The sequence below is a fragment of the Sitophilus oryzae genome, unplaced genomic scaffold (genome assembly GCF_002938485.1).
Source record: "Sitophilus oryzae breed Bouriz unplaced genomic scaffold, Soryzae_2.0 scaffold_1494_pilon_pilon, whole genome shotgun sequence".
NCBI classification, from domain to species: Eukaryota; Metazoa; Arthropoda; class Insecta; order Coleoptera; family Curculionidae; genus Sitophilus; species Sitophilus oryzae.
The window spans coordinates 5,147,006-5,171,985 of NW_022146163.1; the positions used below are offsets into that span (position 1 = coordinate 5,147,006).

At 33.7% G+C, this 24,980-nt stretch overlaps 1 protein-coding gene across 3 annotated transcripts in view; it reads right to left on the bottom strand.

Annotated features, from left to right (window-relative positions):
• Positions 1-5,595: 5,595 nt before the first annotated feature.
• Positions 5,596-24,980, bottom strand: part of LOC115877563 (multidrug resistance-associated protein 4-like) — an 80,009-nt gene continuing 60,624 nt past the window's right edge. For all 3 annotated transcript variants that reach the window (XM_030893803.1, XM_030893804.1, XM_030893805.1), the window contains exons 5-10: positions 22,603-22,759; positions 21,268-22,491; positions 14,815-15,169; positions 14,021-14,171; positions 12,801-13,031; positions 5,596-6,534 (exon numbers count right to left, since the gene is read on the bottom strand). In XM_030893803.1, the coding sequence (XP_030749663.1) occupies positions 5,639-6,534; positions 12,801-13,031; positions 14,021-14,171; positions 14,815-15,169; positions 21,268-22,491; positions 22,603-22,759 (3,014 nt within the window). In that variant the 3' untranslated portion in view covers positions 5,596-5,638. The remainder of the gene's footprint in view (positions 6,535-12,800; positions 13,032-14,020; positions 14,172-14,814; positions 15,170-21,267; positions 22,492-22,602; positions 22,760-24,980) is intronic.

The window sequence follows — 24,980 nt, forward strand, 5'->3', positions numbered from 1 at the left end:
CCTGGGATATTTATTCGACATTAAAAATTTTGCGTCAAAGAATAATGTCTGCAATTTACACAGAGATTACGGGAATTACAATACAGTAAAATTAGACGAAAAAAATCCTTTCGCATTGTCAGTTAAGACTATGCCAATGCAGTCTTTGTATTGTTTGTTCAATTAATAACTGTTTTTAAAATAATGTTACAGTGTTTAGAAATAATTTGTTTTAAAATTGTTTTGTTTCTAAAGTACCATACGATCTAAAAAGAAACAGCGTCAAAGATGGTTGGGGAATGACAATCGATAATAATTTTGGCGAGGTCAAGCCCTGGATGTTATTTACTTGATGGCGCTTACTGCCAGTTGGTATTAAAAAGGTTGTAATTTATTTTTATATTGAATAAAAATTATTTTTAAATGGTGTAGTTTAAAATTCGAGAAAAAAAAAATTTACAAATAGATTTGTGGGTCTGGAAACGTTATTCTTTTTTAATCTTTCTTTAATTAGTGTTAATTTTTGACAAGTTTTGTGTAAGGTCAATTTTTAGTTAATGACGTCTAGAGATTGACCTCGTCAAAATAAACATGGATTGTGATTTCCCAGCCGTCTTTGACGCCGTATTTATTTTCGATCATGCGGTAAATTCATTAAGCTAAAAGCCAAAATATCACAGTATTTTTATTTCCATACAAAAGAAATTGAAAGAGCGCAAGATTAATACCTGCAATTTATTCATTATTAATTTATGTTGGTCAAAAACATTGATATAGGCCGAAGGCGACCGAAGATTTCGCATATGCCCCGCCTTAATACAATACAACTACGACTTAGGTCGCGTCGATAGCAAACGATGAGTTAGACAGAGACAGAAGACTTTCGTGTGTCGTGCATCGACTTTAACAGATGATATAGAAATCGCCGAACAAAGGCGTTTGCAGTATACTCCAACGGTCAAAATTATTTTGTTTTCTACGCAGCGGCACAGTCAGCGTACGCCAGCGGTAGTAAATATTTTAATATACAAGACCAAAAATATTAAATTAATATTGATTATTACAACACACTTCCGTGTATTAACAGTATTTTTATGTAAAACATATCTATACCTACGTGGCGGATTCATCTCTCCAAAAAAATCCTCTATTAGTATTTCGCAAGAAAATCTACAAAATATAATAGTTATTTTTTGTAAACACTGCTGCTTTAATCCAACGGAGACTAATTGTCAGTAGTTAGGGTTACTGATAAACAAATTTGCTTAACGAACAAAAAAATGCTTAACGTTTCAGAAAGTTTGTCTCTTTCCGTCGTCGAACGCAAAAAAATACAAAGAATAAAGAAAAAACTATTTAATATAAGGAGGTTAGTAATGTATAGCAATCGCTTCTTAGGTTTTAAAGAACATAACATAAATAAACATAACATAGGTACGTAAAAATTAAAAACAAATTAAAAATAATCATACAGAAAGTTTGAAGCTTTTTGGATATACCTTTATTAAGTAATTGTTATCAGGTAGCGAGGGGGAATTTTGTTTTGTTTTGAGCTTTGATTTCCAAAACGTGGAGGTATCTGTACCGGAGGCAAAGGATTTTTTTCATAAATCTTAGTGATAAAAGTAAACCTAGAGGTTTCTAAAATAGCTATTATTAAGTTTCTAAAATTAGCTATTTTACGATGATATTTCGTTAAATACACCTTGTTTTATGTTATATCCTTTATTGATATATATTCCACAGAATTAACATTCGAATACGCGTTTAATAATAAATGCGTATTCATGTATAGTAGATATTTAGGAACAAAACTTTTTACTTTGCAAGTGCAGGAATATAATTACAATATTTTTATGATTTAATTTTATTATAATGAATTAGTATATAAAATTTTATATGATATGTTTGTTTACGGCCTTAATTGATTAAAAAAAAAGTAGTATTGCTTGATGAGTAATACTGGTAACATTATCAATATATCCGCTTGGTAAAATTATTAACTGGCCCGATGTCAACAAAAATGGTCCACGGACAGTATTTAAAAACAATGTTCTTTTATTGTTCTTAAGAGAAATCTCTGTAATGATACTATAAATCCATTCAACTAGTATTTATTATGCAGGGAACTTTGCTACAAACTACAGTATAAATGTTACTTTACCATAACCATATTATATATATATATATATATATATATATATATATATATATATATATATATATATATATATATATATATATATATATATATATATATATATATATATATATATATATAATATGGTTATGGTAAAGTAACATTTATACTTACATTAATATAACCATACCATATTTTTTTATTATATTGTAATTAATAATATTACACAATGATTAAAACTAATATCCTTGTGGAATCTTCGAGGAATAGCCAATATAATTTACCATACGTAACTGTTTTCATATATTTTTTTTCCATGTTTACTTATTTTTCTGAAGCCAAAACAACGTTTGACCTTGATTGCCTAGTGCTATTTCACAAAATAGCACGGATACAGGAATTGATTTTAGGGGGAGGCCCGGAATTTATTTTAGGGGGCCCAAATAAAAAGTAATGTAGAATATGCTTTTTAGAGCGTAATTTTTAACCCAACCCAATTTATAGATTTTGGGGGGGCCGTAGCCCCATGGACCCCCCTTTGTATCCGCCACTGATTATCCCGATTCGAATGAGATTTTGTGTGTCGGGTGCCTATGTTTTGCTAAGTGATTTAACATTTGACTTTTACAAAAATAAAGAAAAGGTAAGGGTGAAAACTACCCCCACGCCTACATACATTTTAGCATAAATATTTTCCAACTCAACCTATCACAGATTTTCTTTTTGTTTCTCTAGTATTTAGTTCATTTTTTGTCTCTTTAAAAATAACTTGCAAGACTGGGCCCTGCAAAACCAAGACTACAATAATTAGACGACCAAAAGAAGACTACAAAGACTACAATTAGAGACCAAGACAATGGGGGTCTTAGTCTTGCATTTGCTCATCATTATTTGTAAGTCAATTGTTTTGAAAATGACAATGTTTGATTTGTATTTTATTATTAAGGGGCTTAAAATAAAGCTAAAAATACTTAAGAGCAACATTCTATTTTATTAAACAAGGCGTATGTTAAAATTAACTGGTACAAACAATTTAAATTGATAGAATTTGTAGTACGCACAGTTTTCGTAAATTTAACATGCGCGGAATGAAACAAAAGCATTCAAATTGTGTTGTAGGATGTAATCACTTTTTCAATAAAATGGAGTAATCTTAAAAATATTATTAAATTAAAGAAATTATGAAATATTTGAATAATTGGAGAATATCACGTTAGAAACAGTTTAATGAACGGAAAATGGAATTTTGGCTGTCTTGACTTAAAGGTAATTATTTGGATTTAAGTCATATTGCCGACTTAACTCGCAGATCATCATGATTTAAATAAAACATATAGACTTAAGTCATAAAAACGACTTAAATTGCATTATAAGTCTTTACAAAATTGGTCAGAGTAGACCTTGTAAGGGTCAATATTATCTCTAACCGTGCCTTCAAAAATTATTGGATCTTGGGGTATATCGAAATACTTTTTCTTAGAAAACTAATAATATACAGATAGATGTAGAGATACAGTGGTAATATCGATATCGTCAATGAGTATTCTACCTTCACAGTCGTAGAGTCTAAACAGGGTTGAAATAATGGATGATTTTCCAGCACCAGTCCTTCCAACAATTCAAATTTTACTACATGGTTTTATAGTGACACTAATGTTCCTCAGTACTTTATTGTCACCATTGTACGAAAGACTGATTAGCTATTGGTTTCTGAATTGATATTTCCTCACTCATCCATTTTATATATCTACCCCAGTCAAAATAGACATTTCAATTAACTAAAATTCGCATAGAGCTGAAAATTGGTACAGGTCTTAAATACACTATTATCAATGATATCTGAAAAATCCGCACCCCTCCCACGTCTGCTAAAAAAATTATTCAAAGTCAAAAGTCAAAAATATGTTTTTTTTTTGCTTTTTTCTCCTAAACGGTAAGCGCTATCGCAAAATAAATGTTGTAGACCATTAAATTTTCTACAATAATGGTTCTTATACTTTTTTTCTTACGAACCACCATTCCTGAGTTATGGCGATTTCAAAAGTTGAAAATCTCGTATTTTTCATAATATGCACACATTTCCGCACCACCTGTGAGGTAGTGTACTTGGTGCGTTTTTTTAACGTGGTTTCCCCTGGCCTAGTCCACAATCTATTGTGGTTAAGTTTTATTATACATTATATTATTAATTTTAAAAAACGGTGCTCTTGGTAATGATTATAGTCGAACGGATTATTGTTGATTTTGAGAGAATTTTAATCTACCTTCAAATGATACTTCAACGGTAATGTCTGCGCCGACGTATTCAAAAAGATTGACTCTTCTCCACAAGTCATCATCACAAGTAGAATTCGCTTGCCTCTTGCTATATATGGTGCTCCAAAAAAAACTGATTCTATAGACAAGTATAGATATCTAAATTTTGTTAAAAATACTCGGAACAATAAAATGGTACAACTTTCTTGTCTTCCTCCAACATCTGCTTCTGTCTGTCAACACTTACATATATCGTGTATACTATCAAGTTCAATTGTAGCTAGGCAATCAACTGAACCCTAAAGACTGGGGTTGGAAATTTATAGATAATACTTTGGAGCTGATTAAAACTTTACTTCCTCCTGCTCCCGAAAAACTACTTAACACAATTTTTTGCAATTGCAAAAAAGGTTGTAGCGCAAACTGTGGTTGTAAAAGACTCAGATTGTTTTGTACACCAATATGTGCTAATTGTCAAGGTCAGTTTTGCTCCAATATTGACTTAAATACAGATGAGGATTTTGATGAGGAGACAACTGATGCATCTGTCATAGATGGATTTCCAGATATTCCGCAAGAAGATGAGAAAGAAGAAAGCGAAGAACACATTACTGTTGAAGTATCATTTGAAGATTACCACTCAGATTAAAATTCTCCCAATATCAACAATAATCCGTTTGACTATAATAATTACCAAGAGCACCGTTTTTTAAAATTAATAGTGTAATGAGTAATGAAACTTAACCACAATAGATCGTGGATTAGGCCTACAGGGGAAACCACATTAAAAGAACGCGCCAAGTACACTACCACACAGGTTGTACAGAAATGTGTGCATATTTTGAAAAATACGAGTTTTTCAACTTTTGAAATCGATCTCAGGAATGGTGGTTCTAAGAAAAAAGTATAAGAACCATTATTGTAGAAAATTTAATGGTCTACAACATTTGTTTAAGGTACTTTTGCGATAGCGCTTACTGTTTAGGAGAAAAAAACCTATTTTTGATTTTTGACCCTGAATAATTTTTTAGCAGACGTGGGAGGGGAATTTTTCAGATATCATTTATAATAGTGTATTTAAGACCTGTACCAATTTTCAGCTTTATGCTAATTATTGTTATTTAACGCCCTTTTTTTGTTTATTTTGACTGGGGTAGTTCTAAACCATTTTAAATTAGCTGAGTTCTTGTAAAAATGACTATATAAATAAATTTAACAACTTACTTAACAAATTTTATTATCTTACAGTATTTACAATAAATATCACGAGCCCATTTTCGCTTGTTGCGTCATGGAGTAAAACAAACTCTCTTTATTTGCCACTAATGTTTTCGGATCATCAAATTCGGCAACGCTGCCATTGTCCATGACCATCACTTTATCACAATGCATAATCGTACTTAATCTATGTGCAATCATCACCACTGTACAATCCTCAAAATTCTCTTGAATGAGTTTGTGCACCAGCTCTTCGGCTTGTTCGTCCATATTTGCAGTTGCCTCATCCAGAACCACTATTTTATTTTTACGTATAATCGCTCTCGCTAAAGAGAGAAGTTGTTTTTGTCCGGTACTTAGATTTAAGGTAAGTATGTCGTCTTCCAACGTCGGTACGAGATCCTTTATTTGCACTTTTTCGAGCACCTGCCAAATTTCTTCATCAGAGTAGACCTTGTAAGGGTCAATATTATCTCTAACCGTGCCTTCAAAAATTATTGGATCCTGGGGTATAATCGAAATGCTTTTTCTTAGAAAACTAATGGATACAGTGGTAATATCGATATCGTCAATGAGTATTCTACCTTCACAGTCGTAGAGTCTAAACAAAGTTGAAATAATGGATGATTTTCCAGCACCAGTTCTTCCAACAATTCCAATTTTACTACATGGTTTTATAGTGACACTAATGTTTCTCAGTACTTTATTGTCACCATTGTACGAAAGACTGACGTTTTCGTACTTAATAGAACCATCTTTGGGCCAATCGTTTAGAGCTCCGCCTAATTTGTTCTCCTGTTGGACGTCGGTATATTCTAGCACTCTTTCTACCGAAGTCATGCAGTTTTCTAGGTCTGCCCATTGACGCACTGCCCACTGCAAATACCCGGTGAGCATGAAAACTTGGGTGAGAGCTAACCCAACATTTCCAACAGATATTTCTAAAAAATAAAAAAAAACGTCAATTAAAAAATTTAAGTAAAAGAAAGGAAATCGAGTTTATATATCTTTTAAACTTAAGTACTTATGGAAGAAACTCAATCATATTCAAATCTAGAATGTCATTTTATCTAAAGAAGAAAATATTAGACCAATGTGTACTACCAGTCATGACCTACGCATGCGAAACCTGGGCACTTAACACGGACATTATAAGGAAACTGCGGGTCGCTCAGCGCTTAATGGAACGAAATATGCTGGGAATAACCAGGAGAGACCGTAAAAGAATAGAGTGGACACGACAAAAGACCCAGGTAATAGATGTTGTCCACAGAATCAAATCCCTCAAGTGGCAATGGCCAGGACACCTGGCAAGAAGGACGGACAACAGATGGACCGCAAAAATTACAGCATGGTAGCCACGAAGAATCAAAAGACTTAGAGGAAGACCAAACCTGAGATGGGACTATGATATTAGGAAATAACCAGGGATAACTTGAGCCCGCATAGCGAACAATAGACAACAATGTCACAAATTACCTATAACAGATGCGAAAGAAAGCGACTGCATCGGAAACCGCTCGGCAAACCCGACACGCCTATTGAGTGGTGTAAATACACCAGTCGTTTAGTCCGGAAACCTATGCTGTGTCGTATTCGCTTGCTGGAATGACATAGTGCGTGGTTATATGTTTCATTTTAAAAACGCGTGTAGGATTTTTGTGGAACTTTTGAACTGTTATTTCTAAGTTTTGGTAATTTGTATATCTTATTTAAAATGGGATGCAAATGTGTTTATTTATAAGGAAAAAAAAAAAGATATTTATAGTATAAAAAATTAATTTATTTAACAAAATTTAATTAAAAATGTGACAAAATAGTTACCTTTCTATTGGTTCTATCGGACTTTTTTCGACTATATAAATCTTTATTTGTAAACTTTAATACATCAAATATTTTCAATCTAATAAATCATTTAATGATGTAAATAAGATGAAATTTCTCACATGGGTGGTCAAATTTTATAGTTTTCATTATATCAAACAGCTTCGGAGAAATGTTTTCAACTCAAAATGCCTTTAATTATGTTTGACTACATCATTAAAAAGGGTCTTCGAATACATCAATGTGATATTTGTCTAAAATTTGCAAAAGAATCCGAATCTCTAGATAACTCGAAATTATTTACCCATTTAAAAGCCTTTGATCATGAAAGTGGAAAAATTTGTTCATTTTATTTACAGGCTGGAAACATTATTTATATTAAATTTTGATGAGTTTTGCACTGAAGAAAACATTCAGAGGCTGTTTAATATAATGAAAACTATAAAATTTGACCACCCATGTGAGAAATTTCCTCTTATTTACATCATTAAATTATTTATTAGATTGAAAATATTTTATGCATTAAAGTTTACAAAAAATAAAGATTTATATAGTCGAAAAAAGTCCGATAGAACCAATAGAAATGTAACTATTTTGTCACATCTTTAATTAAATTTTGTTAAATAAATTAATTTTTTATACTATAAATATCTTTTTTTTTCCTAATCTCCTACGAGCTGATATAATATGACGAGCAATCTATTAAATTACTGTGAGATTATACAGAAAAGTCCACAGACTTCGAGACATAGGAAAATCAAGTCCATTTAGCGTGTGTCCAAATTTTGACAAGTTTTCAAAAATGACAGTTTTGTTTAGACTGACGTTTAATTTCACCTGACTTCTCGGTGAATGATTTCTTTTTATGGGGGTACATAAAATCTAAAATTTACGGCCATGAAGAAATTCAAAACTTGGAGCAGTTAAGGCAGAAAATATTTAATGCCTTTGACACTGTCACCCCTGATATGTTATCCAATGTGAGGAGGGGATTTTATGATCGTTTGGGTTATTGTTTAATGCAAGAGGGAGGCACTTTTGAACAATTTTTGTAATTTTTTAAATTTCATTATCCTGTTTTTTTACCGTTTACCCATTACCTACCTTGACGAACATGGGAAAACGAAGGTCCTTTTCAGGACCACAAATATTTTGATTGAGAAAATTGGTAACTTTTTTTTGGATTAAAAAACAAAAGTTGTTAATATAATACCAATTTAAAAGTGTTTTAGTAGTTTTAATACACACTATGATATAAAATTTATTATTATTATAATGTACATTATTAATACTATTGTTCATTCGAAATGGCATTAAGGCCCAATTGCAACAATGATTTAAATTTTTCTTAAAGATAAGTAGAGCTTAGAATGAGCTGTATTTATATTTACTTTAATATTCACCTTAAATGAGGGAATTTGAGTGATACAGTTTTTGAATTTGAATTCTTTTTAATGATACTAACAATTTTAGTTCAATTTTTAATAAAATTTATTTAATATTAATAGAAATCCAAGAGACTTGAAACATCTTTTAGCGATTTATAACATTCTCAAATGAATTGCAGGTGCCCTTATTTTCTATGAAAATCACACAGCTTTTTTCATAGTCGCTGCAGTTGCTATAGCTATAAAAAACTAATTTTTTAAGGTGTGAAAATTGCGACACACGCTAAATGGACTTGATTTTTCGTATGTCTCGAAGTCTGTGGACCTTTTTGTATGCCTCGATAACATATTGGTGCAGATTATTTTCACCCAAACAAATAATAACCCAAACTATACATTGATGCGGATTGTCTATGAACTCTTTCTGAAGGTCACAGAAACCTGAACGCGTAATTCGGTGTTCTTTCGCATCTGTTATAGGTAATTTGTGACAATGTGCCCAACTACAAAGAGAGTACCTAAATTTGTGAGGGAGGTTATACTATAATTGGGAATGGTTGAATAAGCCCAAAATGATGATGATATATTTAAAAGTGTTTCTGTTGTAACAAATATTTATTCAATGGTTCAAGATTGTTTTTCTTCAAACAAAGATGTGACTATTAGTGTTATTTTACCGGCAAAGTTTACAGTGTTTAATTTACGATTACAGTGTGTAACTTACAGGCAAACGGTAATTTAAAACATGAAATTACCGGTTATTCCTTATCAAAACCAGCAAAAAAAATAAAACAACCTTTATTCCTTCTTGCTGAGAATAGTGCCATTTCTCTCTCCAAGGTTTGGGTAATAACCAAAGATATTATTTATTTTATAACTGGTTAAGGTTTGTTGGCTTTTCTTATTGAAATAATCAGATTTTCCTTAATCGACAACAGAATTTCCGGAAGAACCGGAGTAGCACACATCAACTTTGGACTTTTTAGAGACTGGGTTAGAATTAACAAATTCATCAATATCAATAGCATTCGTGTTCGAATTTTTCATTTTTAACTTTGAGATCTGTTGAACTAGTTATAGTTTTTCCGATGTCAATTGGAATAGGATGGGACTCTTAATTTGGTCACTGTTTTTGTGGGCGTCATTGTTGACACATGTTTGGATTATCGTCTGGACAAACGAATTAAGTTTTCCAGAATTTCCTAATGTCTTCGAAAATACTGTACAATAGTGTCTTTGTTATAGCGGATTTGATTTTATTTACATTCAGTAGTAGGATCTGAGAGTAGGATAAATTTAACGCCATGTAATTGCCATTTAGTTGGTAAAAATTAGAAATATCATGTAGTACCGAGACACAAAGATACGTAGGGATGGGGGTCTTAGATCAGTGGCGTAGCTAGGTAACCAAGGGCCCTGAGGCAAATCAAAAAATGGGGCCCCACTGCTATGTAAACTGATTAGGTTTTATCAAATAAAAATATGAAATACTTTAAAAATGCTAAGCTACTTAAGCTCTTTTTTGTGCACAGCAGGGAGGGTAATAAAAATATTAAACAGTAACAAAAAGTGGCAGAATGGTGCCAGATGAGTTAACATTTCTTACATATAAGTATATGGGTATATAAATAAGTTTATATTAAGTATTCTAAGGCTTGTTTAGATGGCGAAGTATGTACAGGGTGTCCCATTTTAGTTGAAAGCATACGGTATCTCAGTTATCAGATATAGGAGGGTTAAGATAAGGAAGGTTAAAAGATATAGGAGGATGCGGTTTGCATAAACCTTAGTGTTACCACCTTTAACGGTGGAGACCATGAACGATCTCCTGCCTGTGGACCTGAATTGACGTACTGCAGGTGACTTGCATTTTTTCACGATATTTCGCGTTATACAATGAGCTGTAGCCGAAATCTATAGATTTGAAACGATTTATTGACTTAACAGACATCAATATGAGTGGTAAAATCAAATAAAATCGAACCACTATATTAACCAGTACAAAAAGGTTTATTGACATTAGCTTACTTACTCCTGATACAGCATTAATTTTTTATCCGTTCTCGAAAAAAAATCTTAACTCGAATTCACAGTAAAACGCACATCGATGAATAATAAAACGCACATATCACTATCCGTCAAATTGACAACACTGCCAACCTACAGAAAGAATTTAGGGGAATTCCTTATTACAGTTGAGGTTTGGAACCTTTGGTGTTACACAGCAAAATAAAAACACTAAATCACCACAATACACTAAAACACTTTTACTTTTACACTGGACGCGCGTTTCGCTAACCATGTTAGCATCATCATCAGATGATTATAAACTTTTGAGTTTGGTTTGAACATGGTTAGCGAAACGCGCGTCCAGTATAAAAGTAAAAGTGTTTTGGTGTATTGTGGTGATTTAGTGTTTTTATTTTGCTGCGAATTCCTTAGGCATAACCTTTGAATTTCTCTCAACTGAGTTGTCATTATTAAAGTGGGGTTGGAACCTGTCATATTTATTTTGAAAATGGGAGAAATTTCCAGAAATTCAGTTCGATCAAGATTTCTGGTAAGGATTCGAGGGCCCCCTGAGCTTGAGAGACCCGGGGCACTGCCCCGTCTAGCCCGTAGGTAGCTACGCCACTGTCTTAGATAGGAACTATCGAAAAAAAGAAATAGAGATCTTATCCGATAACCAAGCATTAGGCAAAGAAAATAAAGTCCTCCTACACTGGGTGCCAGCCCACCAAGGGATAGTAGGTAATGAAAAAGCAAACGATCTAGCTAGAAAAGGAGCGAACACTCCATTAACTGGACCAGAACCGTTCCGCTTCCCAAGTGGAAACCAACTTAAAGCGGAACTCAAGAATCTGGAAGTCTCCATTCGTAACCTGGAATGGAAATCCTCCAACAGTCTAAGACACTCGAAGAAATTTCTCAGAACTTACGATCAAGTAAAATCAATTATTTTCCTTGGTTTAAGTAAGAACAATCTTCAGATTGTGACGGATTTTTCAGTAGACTGCAGCTAAGAAACAACGGCGAATGCAGATTCTGTGGGAAAAATGGGGAAACACCACATCACTGAGTGTAGTAAGAGTTTTTAATCTATGTAAAACCGCCTTTAATACAGGTTTTTGTCACAGACCTCCCATGGACTAACACAAACGTATTTTGAATATCATATTGGAGAATTAAATTATAGATAGAGTTCACCCAAGAACGGTAAACTAATAGGATTGCTCATCCTCATAAGACGTACATTCGCCTCTTCCCGCGCTTCAGCTGACAGTTGTGACGTCATTGTAGCCCTTGTCAAAGCCTTCGTGGCCTTGTCATGATAGTGTGTATTATTAGTTACCTATGGTAAACTTACAAAAATAACAGCTAAGAAATTTTGAGTTAATTATTTTGTCAATTTTAAATGTGAAAAAGGTGTCTTTAAAGTTTTTAGAGCTATAGAGTGTATAAATACGTTCATTTTGTGTTGTGGATTGTGACAAAGTGCATACTAAGTGCCCACGATTTTGTTTATTAATTATTTTAAAGCAAAATATGGAAGTACTCTAAAAAGAATGCTTGCAAAAGGTGATGCTGGGAACTGATGTTCTTAAAAATGCATTATCTGAGTATTTAATACGATTTATACAGTTAATTTTCTATACTGCATACATATAAGGTGTTTAAATAAATAAACTAAATAATGAACGTTTTGCATTAATAATGCACGTGTGTGTATTATTGGTTGGTTAAGGGCTACAATGACGTCACAAAGCGAGTAGTTTTCGCATGCACCTGGCGGACACTTTTGGCTGAATGAGCAGTCCTATTAGGTTAACTGTTCTTGGAGTTCACCTAAGTGTTTGCAAGTCTTTTTAAGGACAATCCTTGGAATTCGTATGTGTTTGTTAAAGACAAAGTTCGGAATAATGTTAGGTAAAGTGGCAATCTACAATAACTAACTACAGTGTATCAATGTGGCAATCTACAATAATTTAACTTACGTGTATCTACACACAGCAGGATTATGATAATGAATAGAATGAACATGGCTCCCATGAAATCCATGACGAATCCAAATGCCATTCTAGTTGTCTTCATCATGTAGAAGGATGAATTCGCTAGATCTTGATGTTTGTCGAATTCATCCTTTAATACTTCTTCTGCCTTATATGCCCTTATGGTAGTTAAGCCTTCTACTGATGCATTAAGGTGACCAATGAGAGGACTTCGAGCTAAAATTAGAAAATTTATTTTTGTTTTGCCCTGAGACTGTATGTTGAGTTATAACTAAAAAGGGAGACACAGATCTATAAAGATACAGATAATCAAGGTGCATCTTTTCTCGATACTTTGTTTTTGATTCATCTCAATAGCTTTTTATTGTTAAAGGTATTCGTCTTTGAAGAAAACAGTAACGATTGAAACAATTTGAGTTAAAAACCTGCCTTTTATGCTTTTGGTCTTAGTCAACACACCTATGAGAGTCGCCCTATCATGTAATGTCACTGTCATTGAAAAATCATAATATTATTGCATAGATAAAGGAAACAAATTTAGATTGGAATGCTCGTCTTGCTGCCAAAACTTATAATTGTTTTGGAGCGCATACGTAGTAGGGCGCTGCTATAGCGGTTACTAAGAACAACCGCCAAACAAGAACAGAAATAATTTTTTCTTTCACTTTTTTTTTAGTCAGAATCTTTAAAAATCATAAAATCTTTCAAAATTCAAACCTAATTGAAAAAATACTGAAAAGGGTTTAAAGCGTACATTTTCAAAGTAATTATTGCTATCTTGTGAGTTTAATTTAAATTTTATTTACTTAAACCCGCGATAATTGTGAGAAAGTGGCATCCAAAAACTTAAAAAGCTGTGCGACTGTGTGAACTGCAAAAACCATCGTGGCATAACACTGATCGCACTGTTGTTGTGTTGGAGCGATTGATCATTCGCATGCGCTTTGCATTCGATCCGTTTAAATAGCCCTGTTTAAAGGGACCGAAATGCATCCTTGTCTTATTTAGTTTCTTCGTCTTACTGATACATCTGTAATAATCTGTGCTTTACGTTTGAAATACATTCTAGTACATACTTTAGGTTTACGCTTAAACAAAATTCCCAAGTTTTTTATTCTAGGATGCCCGACGCACTATTGCCGGACCCTGTATAGATATTATTTTTCCAGATGACCATATAAATTAGTATGATATAATATACTTACTCATTGCTTCCAGTCTTTTTAGTGTACGCCCAGTTGGCATGTATACCATTCTCACGCAGAATAATACGGAGAAAAAGATTATAGCAAACATAAGGAAGATCCAATTTACTGTAGCTATCAAGATAAGTATTCCGCCAATATTGATAAAGCTCTAAAAGTGCAAAATGGAAAATATAAGTACGTATTAATTTATAAAATCAAGTGTTTTAGTTTTATTTAAATAAATTTATAGATATACTAGATGTCTTTAGTTGAGCTTGCATTAGTTGCTTGTGGAAACCAACAGCGTCAAATTCATTAATAATCTAGACTCTCTAGATTCTCATTCAAAGGGGACGAATTTTTATAAACTCTATATATCGAAAAGGAATCGAGCAGAATATCAAGTGTACTATATTTTTGGAAAGGTGATTTTTTTAATGAATTAAAAATATACAGGGTGTCCTATATAAAAAATCAATTTTTCTGTTGATTAAATTCTATGTAATAGTACATACGCCATTAGATTCTACGTAAAAAAGGGCTTTGGAATTGTTTTCATAAAAATACAAAATTTTCCATAGCAAAAAAGTTACAGCGATTTGTGAAAAATACACATGTTTGAAAAACACCCCGTAACTCCGAAACGCTAACAGATATCGATGTGCGATTTTCACCATCACGTATTTGATAAAAATTAAGCTACAGACACCGACATTAGCTTTCGTCTATCTCCTACAGAAAAGGGTATTTCCCTTTAAAAGCGTCGAATTTGACCCACCCTGTACATTGATTGTTTCAATATTAATACTTACTCTGAAGAACTCCATAAATATAAACGGAAGCATTTCATCAATCACATCCAAATCGTACGAAAACCTATTTAGTATATTGCCAATGAAATGGTTATCCATAAAGCTCATGGCCGAATTGATCACGCTGTGGCACATCGCTTGGTGTATATTAATGGACGCCTTTCTACAATACCGTAAAAGAGAGTAGGCTTTGACTAAGGCCAGAACAGCAGACGAGGAAATCATTATCGTATATAGATTAAACGTTCTATCTCGTCTTCCCAATGCATCGGTTTGTGTTAACGTTGCGTTGGTGTCTTTTGCTGTTACATTTTTACCCAGACCAATATCGTATGCTTGTTGTTGATAGTCCACCCTAGAATACAGTGAAAGAGGTATAAATAGATACCGTAGGATCGAAAAAAAGTAGTCCAGTTGGCTTGAAAATAAACATCAATGACATGCCACATATAATTATACATACAGGGTATCCCACTTAAGATGGATACAAGCCTTTGTTGATCTTGGTTGTTTGTTGAGCAATCTTTTGCATTTTTGGCAGTTGGTAGTATGGCTATACGACGTACATTTTGTCCAGAGTAAGAAATGCGATACCTCATAGACGTACGTTTTAATGGGGTTTGATATTATTCGAGTCAAGAGTAAACTAACCTTAGGACAGTATTTATTTCAAATCTGATAAATTATATTGAATCCTCCTTACCCAAGATACTTAAGTTCTAATTTTGATAAATATTGATACAGGGTGTGTTATTAAAGTAAGACATTTTTATTTTTATTATTTTTTACCACTGGATAAACAAATGGTTTATTATCAATAACCAATTATCAATTAATAATCGATTTAAGTTTTCAGATAGCTTCCATAATAATTATGATACGATACAAAAAAACTAAATATTTTAAATTTATTTTGTTGTTTTAATGAATAAAATGAGTTACAAAATAATTTAAAAACCCAGTTTTCAATGGAATCTGAAATATGATTTTTATTCGTTTTATTGAGGAATATTTTAAAAAATCCAAATAGTTATTTAAAACAATCATTATTAACTTTGAAAAATATGCTCTAAACAAAGATTTATAAAACTATAACGAAGTGAAAGTCAACATCTTTGACCAAACTTAAATCGATTATTAAGTAATTGATAATTGGATATTATTGGTTATTGATAATAAACCAGTTGTTTATCCAGTGGCGTCGTAAGTACTTAAAAAATAATGATAAAAATATAAATGTCTTATTTTAATGTCATACCCTGTATCAATATTTATAAAAATTAAATTAAGTATCTTAGGTAAGGAGGATTTAATATAATTTATCAGATTTGAAATAAATACTGTCCTAAGGTTAGTTTACTCTTGACTCGAATAATATCAAACCCCATTAAAACGTACGTCTATGAGGTATCGCATTTCTTACTCTGGACAAAATGTACGTCTTAAGGTGCGTATTCATTATCCGAACGAACGAACGAACGAACGAATGAAAGTGCGGTATATTTAGACGGGGACCGAACGCATGCGGCCGTTCGTTCGGTCGTGCGCTCGACCATCCGCTTCGAGTCGGTACATCAAAGGCGTTCGTCTGCGTGTGCTTTCAGATTTAAGGTGCGTATTCATTATCCGAACGAACGAACGAACGAATGAAAGTGCGGTATATTTAGACGGGGACCGAACGCATGCGGCCGTTCGTTCGTTCGTGCGCTCGACCATCCGCTTCGAGTCGGTACATCAAAGGCGTTTAGACGTCATGGTAAAAGAATACAAGGTATGATCGATAGCGGCTCCAATTTCGTTCAGTTCGCGCATACCACCTGTGACGTCACTAGGAAAATAATGAATAAATAAAAAATAAAGAAAGTTGACAGGAGATCTGCAATTTTTGGGGTTATGGTTAAGAATTGTTTATTTTAAGACTTTTTAGTTCGTTTAATTTAATAATTACTAAAACCAGCAGTTCCAAAAATATATTTAAAAATAATAATTATCTATTAACATGGATTTGGACGATAGGTAAGAATACTGAATTTATTTCTATATTCGGTATAAAATTGTTTATTAGGTTTTTAGTTTGCGATGTTTATGGTAAATAATTTTCATTTTCATTGCCTCTGAATTCACATGAGGACAGAGTTGAGGATATCTATGGAAAAGTAACCACAAGAGGAATTGTTACATCATTTAAAAAATATTGGGAAGTTTATTGTTTCCCATCGAAAAGTAGAAAATGCCAATGCAGATGAACGTATTGTAATTGTGATAGAAGTAATTCTAAGGGTGAAGTTTATTATAATTAGTGGAAGTAATACCAAGGGTGAAGTTTATTATAATTAGTGACCTCTGCTTCTTTTTATATGTAGAAGTTTCTGGTTTTGAGAATAAATCGGTTGAACGACACCCAAAATTTAAAGGAAGTATTTGCATACCCAGAATATGCCCATCAAGGATTATATAGCTCAAATTTCCTTTAATGGTAGGCAATTATTCAATGCAAATTAACTTTTTAAGTGACTAAAATATTAAATAGTTTACAATATGGTATATCACTAAAAATATATTACTTTTAGGTACAATTAGGGCCCGATACATTTCAAAAAGTAGAATATTATTTTATATTAAATGAGGTATTGTACTAACAATCAATTTATATTAATAACGGAGATTAAAAAATAACAGAATAAATAGTTCTTTTTCTTATACTACAAAAATAAACTATAGAATACAACAGTATTTAAAAAAAAAATAAAAAGTGATGTTCCGGCCGAGATTCGAACTCCGGTCTCTCGCTTCCTAGCTCGACTCCTTATGCACTGCTCCATAGTAACTTCCTTAGCGATAATTCAATGACGGTATATAAACAAAAAAAAACAGGTTTATAACAATATCTTGACGATTTGAACTGGCGCGCGAATGAAGAAATGCGTGCGGTCTTCTCGTGCGGTTCTATCGTGCGGTCCCCGTCCATACCACTAGCGAACATTCGTTCGTTCGTTTGGTTTGATTTGGTTTGAATACGCACCTTAAAGGTGCGTATTCATTATCCGCACAAACGAACGAACGAACGAACGAACGAACGAATGAAAGTGCGGTATATTTGGACGGGGACCGAACGCATACGGCCGTTCGTTTGTTCGTTCGCTCGACCATCCGTTTCGAGTCGGTATATCAAAGGCGTTCGCCAACAAATGCCTCCGGTCTTCTCGTGCGGTCCTATCGTGCGGTCCTCGTCCATACCACTAGCGAACATTCGTTCGTTCGTTCGTTCGTTCGTTCGTTCGTTCGTGCGGATAATGAATATGCACCTTTATAGCCATACAGCCTCCTACCAAAAATGAAAAAAATCGCTCAACAAACAACCAAGATATTGGCTTGTATCCATCTTAAGTGGGACACCCTGTTATAAAGTGACAGTGATGTTCATTTCATAGCCATCGCTGGTGCCGTTTTTTTTTCGATTATATTGTAGATAGACTAGAATATTTATTTAGTAAGTAAAATAAATTTTTGCCGTCAATGTTTATTGTTCTCTTAAAACATTTTATTATGGATTTATATTTAAGATAATACAGGGTGTCCCAATATTCCATGGACATAGAACTACTACTAATTTTGGAGTCAAAATAAGTTCATTGGACACCATTTACCTCTATAGAAAAGTGCTTCGTTTGTCCGCTAGAGGGCATCAAACTTTAGAAAAATAAACACATTTTTTCAGATAATTTAAAAACCGTTATTCCGATTTGAATGAGATTTTGGGTGTCTGTGTTTTGTTAAATGCCTTAAGATTTGGCTTTCACAAAAATCAAGAAAAAATACGGAAAGGGTGAAAACTACCCCCACCCCTACATAAATTTTAGTATAAATAAACTCGATACCGATGGATGATTTTCTTTTCGTAAATTGGTCCCTCTAGTATTTACTACATGTTTTGTCTCTTATGAAAAAAACGCCATCGCGCATACTTTTTGAGGAAAAAAAATATTTTTCTAAAGCTATACCGGGTGCGTCTTAAAAGTGGCTCACCCCTATAACTTTTTTATTTTTTCAGATAAAAAACCGAGATTTGGTATGTTAGGTTGTTATGACATAAATTAGGATCGATTGACGTATTCAATTGTTTTTTTGTCACTTCCTGTTTCACCGGAAATGACTACAAGTTTTGATTTTTAAATGGCACCCTCGGTTTTTTTTACTTTATTCGATAGAAAATGACATTCTGAATAGAATGACATATCATATGTCAACTTTTGAAATTTTCGCTTAATAAAAATCGTATTTTAAAATTCAATCTAGAGTGCCATGGCTATATTAAAAACACTAACTCTGAATCAAGGAGTTTTGGAAAAATAGATTTGATCGTCTAATGTTTTTAGTGTCTTGTCCTGGCCAGTTAGAAAATGAATGCTCGAATCGTATTTTTAATCATATCTCAATTTTTTTAAATGGAACGAAGGTGGCTCATTAGCATATTTGGAAAAAGCATTTTTGTACGAATAATTTGATACCACAAACTTGGTATTTCGAGTCAAATTTTCGTTACGAACCGCAAGTTATAATTTCAAATAAACCATATGCGACAATGTCAAAAGTTGACATATGATATGTCATTCTGTTCAGAGTGTCATTTTCTATCGAGTAAAGTAAAAAAATACCGAAGGTGTCATTTAAAATCAAAAGTTGTACCGGTGTACCATTTCCGGTGAAACAGGAAGTGACCGAAAACAATTGAATACGTCAATCAATCCTAATTTATGTTATATACTAACATACAAAATGTCGTTTTTGATCTAAAAAGATAAAAAAATTATAGGGGTGAGCCACTTTTGAGATGCACCCGGTATATGGATATTATTATGCTCTAATAATCTAGTTGGCGAAAATATGGAAATTTATGTTAGTATCACAAATTATATTTGACAATAAGCTTCATAAAAATCTTAAAAAAAATAATAATTTTTAAATTAATTAACGTTCAGGTATATTTTTGATTGATGCCCTCTAACGGACAGACAAGGCACTTTTGTATAAAGGCAAATTATGTGCAATTAACTTATTTTGATTCTCAAAATAAGTAGTAGTTCTATGTCCACGGAATATTGGGACACCCTGTATATAGAATGAGTTACCTTGTATGGAATTGATTTTATCATTAGTAGAAACTGAACAAAAATAATTTAGGTTGGAACCTAAATCCAAAATACCACCAAAAATAATAAAAGTATAAACAGAACATTACACAATTCAACTAGAATGGCAATTTTTTTATTATTATAGTACCGTATGATCGAGAATAACGGCGTCAGCGATGGCTATGAAACGAAGATCGCTGTCATTTTATATGTAAATTTATATGGAAAATGTCATACATCGTCATTTCCCAGCCAACTGGACGCCGTTTTTTTTTCGTTCATACGGTATAATCATCAGATGTCTAAAACCCTCGTTTAATATTCAAGTACCGTATGATTGAAAATGGACAGGGGGTGTATCATTGAACGGCTACAAGATATCAAACCTACGTTTTGCTGATGACACGGTATTGGTAACCGCCAACCAGCTGGAACTGAGGACAATTCTAACAAGATTGGAAACTACCAGTAGAGAGTTCGGCCTTCGCATCAATTACAGAAGGACTTAAGGTGATGATCGTAGATCGCGAAAACAACAACTGCCCAGACATCACAAACATAGATCGCTGCGAGGTTGTGCAACAATTTATTTATTTAGGTGCACTTATATCTAATACCGGTAGTTGCGAAATGGAAATACGCCGCAGAATTCAACTGGGCCGTAACGCTATGACGCAGCTCACGAAAGTTTGGTCGAATAGTCACATAACACAATCGACAAAAATCAATCTTGTAAACAGTCTTGTCTTTCCGGTTATGCTTTATGCTTCTGAGACATGGACACTGTTGGCAGCCGACAGACGACGCATTGACGCCTTCGAGATGTGGTGCTGGAGGAGGATGTTGCGAATACCATGGACAGCACATCGCACCAATGTGTCGGTCCTTAATGCAATCCAATTACCACAAAGACTTTCCAGCACTGTCTATAAACGCATCCTTTCCTTCTTCGGTCACGTCAACAGGAGCGGGCATATGGAGAGACTCGTAGTGCAGGGAAGACCTGCAGGATCCCGCCGCCGAGGAAGATCGCCAACCAGGTGGGTGGATATGGTTGAAAAACTTATGAATACCAACCTGGAGGGTGCCGTTCGAAGAACTGAAAACAGAGAAAATTGGAGACGGGCGGTACGTGCGGCCGTCAGGTCCTTAGAGCCAGAACCAGAGCCACTACACGTCGTACGCGACGTACGGACTTAGACGATGATTGAAAAAAAACGGCGTCAAAGACAGCTGGGAATGACAATCGATGATAATTTTAGTAAGCAATTTCGTTAATTTATTTAATCTTCTTTTCAACGTAGTCTCAGAAAGTACTTACCATTTTGAAACCAGCTTCTCCGAATAGCTTTCTGTAAACTGCCCTCCCAGATACAAGCACATGCATAAACAAAATATAATAATCCCCCCTCCAAATTTGAAGTACTTGTAGTAAGTCGCCAAGTCAACACTTCCCTGCTTTTTATCCTCTTGATATATTTTCTTTTGCTCCTTCTCCTCATCTAAATTAACATCTATCAGATTATTATTTTTAACGATCTTATGATCACTTTCGAAAGTCTCCATTATTTTGTTTTTCAAATTTTCCAATTCTTCCGATACTTTCTCCGTAGGCTTTATAATCGACTTCAGACCTCCACTGTTCAGTAAAATAATATTTGCTGCGCTTTTAAAATGGGCGGGGTTTTGTGTTACTAAAATCACTATTTTGTCTTTTAGATAGTCTTTTATGCATTTTCTGAAAATGTTTTCTTGAACGTTAACGTCCAGTGCAGCTAAAGAATCATCCAGCAAGTAGATGTCGCTATCTTTATAGATGGCTCTGGCCAAGTTCAAACGTGCCTGTTGGCCTTTGCTCAGGTTCATTCCTTTATCTATAACAACCGTTTCGTCTCCTTCTGGTAGAAGGCTAATGTCGTACTTCAAAGAACAAACGTCAATGACTTCCTCATACCTACGCTTATTGAAACTTTGACCAAACAAAATATTTTGTCTGATGGTAGAAGGAAACAACCATGGATCTTGTGAAGCATAAGAGATAGAACCAAAAACTGTAATACTACCTTTAGTAGTCGGGTAATCTCTCAAAATAGTCTTGAGCAAAGAACTTTTTCCTGATCCTACTAAACCGGTGACTACATTTAATCCAGGGTTATTTATATTAAAAGTTATGTTTTTAAGTATACTCTCCTTGCCTATAGAAACGCTGACGTCTTTACATTCGACTTTAACTTTATCTTTGTTTATCGGATCGTCGTTTGAGCCTCTGTAGTGTTCTTCGATGTGCAACACTCTGCTTACTCTGGTAAGGGAGGCGTAGACTTCCGCGCAATTAGTCAGGCCGAAGGGTATGGTGATTCCGACAGAATGGCGTAGTTCTCTGAACAGACCTATGACGTAAAATACGAGCTCTGTGGTGGGGATGTAACCTAAGGCTACGTAACAGATGAGGAGTATTGGGAATGTTATTTTGGATCCCATTATTCCGATGAGGATAAGAATGATTTTTAAGTAGAAGGCTTTCATCGTTGTCTTCATTTCTTTCCTGAAAACAGATAGGTTAGGTTGACAAACCTTTTTATTTTGGTTGACATTTTTTTTTTATTTTGGTTAAAGTAAGTATTTTCTCTACGTTTTAAAAACATTTTTTACTTACTTCCTAGCTTGATATATGCGTTGTTCGAAGAATATCTCCCATGTGTACATTTTGATTATTCTTAAGGCTGACAGAGTCTCTTGAGTAAGCTGTAACCTCTTGTCTGCCATTTTACAAACTTTTAATCTCATTTTTGTAACTAGTCTGCTTATGATAACTAAAAAAATAAATAAGAGGATTTTAGAGACACACAGGTTGTTTCAAAAAACATGTGCCATCTCTCGTGGGGAGATTTCTTACGTAAAAATAAGATTTATTTTTCATATGAACATAGGTCCGATTCTGCTTTGTTTCGTCGCGACAGGGTGTTAAAATCTTAATAATCTTTCGATTTATTATAATTATTATAATTTCCTTCAAAATATTTTTAGTGATTCAAATTAAATTTTGAGGGTGAAAATTACTATAAGTGCGACATATTTTAAAGCTAAAAAAGTGTCGACATATTCACCAGTGACGTGCATATGGGGGATCACTGGAATATTTTTCTAAAAAAAGCATGTACGCCACTGACTTTTTTTCTCTTGTTAGCGAAATAATGTAAGCCGTTTAATGCCGATAAAAGTTGTCTATGCTGAAAATAATAGCAACCTTTAAAAACTTTTAACATTATTAACTTGCGAAAGTTTGAAATAAATACTCATTGATTCCTCGTCCAAAAATATGAAAAAAAGTTCCTATAAACATAGATATGGAAATGCATAGTTTTAGAAATACATAGTTTTAAAGTTACAGGATGTTAACATTTTTTAAAATTAGGTTTTTTGTAATTATCTTAAATCCCATTATTTTTTTATTTGAAATTGCTGTAGGTTGGACTAATAGTAATAATAACTAATAGGAGGATGCCAAGCTATAGCTATCTATAGCTAATCTTCGGCCTTAGATACAGAATGGTGAAGTGCTATGTCTGGTTCGTTTTGTTATATGGTGTGGAAGCATGGACACTGAAGGTAGCAACAATAAACCGAATTGAAGCCTTCGAAATGTGGACCCTACGACGAATGCTAAGAGTGCCCTGGGTCGACCGTGTTAGGAATGAAGACATTCTCAGAAGAGCTGGTCTGGAACAACGTGAACTCTTCGAAATCATCAAGAAGAGGAAAATAGCCTATTTGGGACACATACTACGTGGAGAACGCTATCACTTTCAGGGTCTGATTCTCCAGGGTAAAATAGGGGGGAGCAAAAGGGGGATAGGACGAAGGAAGCTATCCTGGCTGAGCATACAGGACTTCCAAGCACTCCAAGTCGCGGCAGTTAACAGAACCATCTGATGAGGAAGAAAAAGATGAACGCCTACGCAGGAATCTGCACGGCACCTTAAGAAGAAAAAGCTATAGCACAGAGTGACTACAAATTTAGACACGACCAAGTGGGAAAGATCACACACCAAGAACTAGCATTGAAGTATAAACTCATAGAGCATAAAGTTAACTATTATCAGTACGAACCTGCTACAATCCTTGAAAACAATGAATATGAAATGTACTGGGACAGAACTATAATAACAGATAAAAGACTAGAACACAATAGACCAGACATAGTAGTGAAGAAGAAAAAAGAAAATGAAGTGTTGCTCATAGATTTTGCGGTGACAAACAACAATAACCTAACACAAACATACAGAGAGAAGATTACCAAATATATTGATTTATGCTTTGAAATTAAGGATATGTGCAAATACGATCGAGTCCGGGTCATACCATTAGTACTATCGAATATGGGTGTAATACCAAAAACACTAATTGAATCGCTGAAGGCGATAGACTTAGAAACATACCAGTACCAACTTATGCAAAAATCTGTAATCCTTAACACCTGCCATACAGCAAGGCGATTTCTATACATGTAACTTAACCGGGAACGTTTCTAAGCCAGAAAAGTTATTACCATCATGGTTGAGACGAGTCACTCCTCCAACCACGAGAAACCAACGGGTGTAGTTGAGATAAAACGACATAACTAATAGTAATAATGATTACGTAAAATATATAATTATTAATTTTATTTTTATTTTTATTTTATTAATTTTTGTGATTAATAAAATTGCGTTTATCTCATCAAAGAGGCCGAATTCGACAAAATATCAAGAGATAACTTTTATTCCACTGATAATCCATATGCACGTTCCTGATGAATTTATAGACACTTTTTTTAGCTATCAACGTCCCTGACGAATTTATCGACATTTTTTTTAAATATATGTAACACTTAAAGTCAACTTTTACCCTCAAAATTTCATTCGAATCACTAAAAGTAATTTGAAGAAAATTATAATATATCGAAAGATTATTAAGATTTTAACACCCTGTAGTTACGAAACAAAGCAGAATCGGACCTATGTTAATATAAAAAAATAAATCTTATTTTTACGT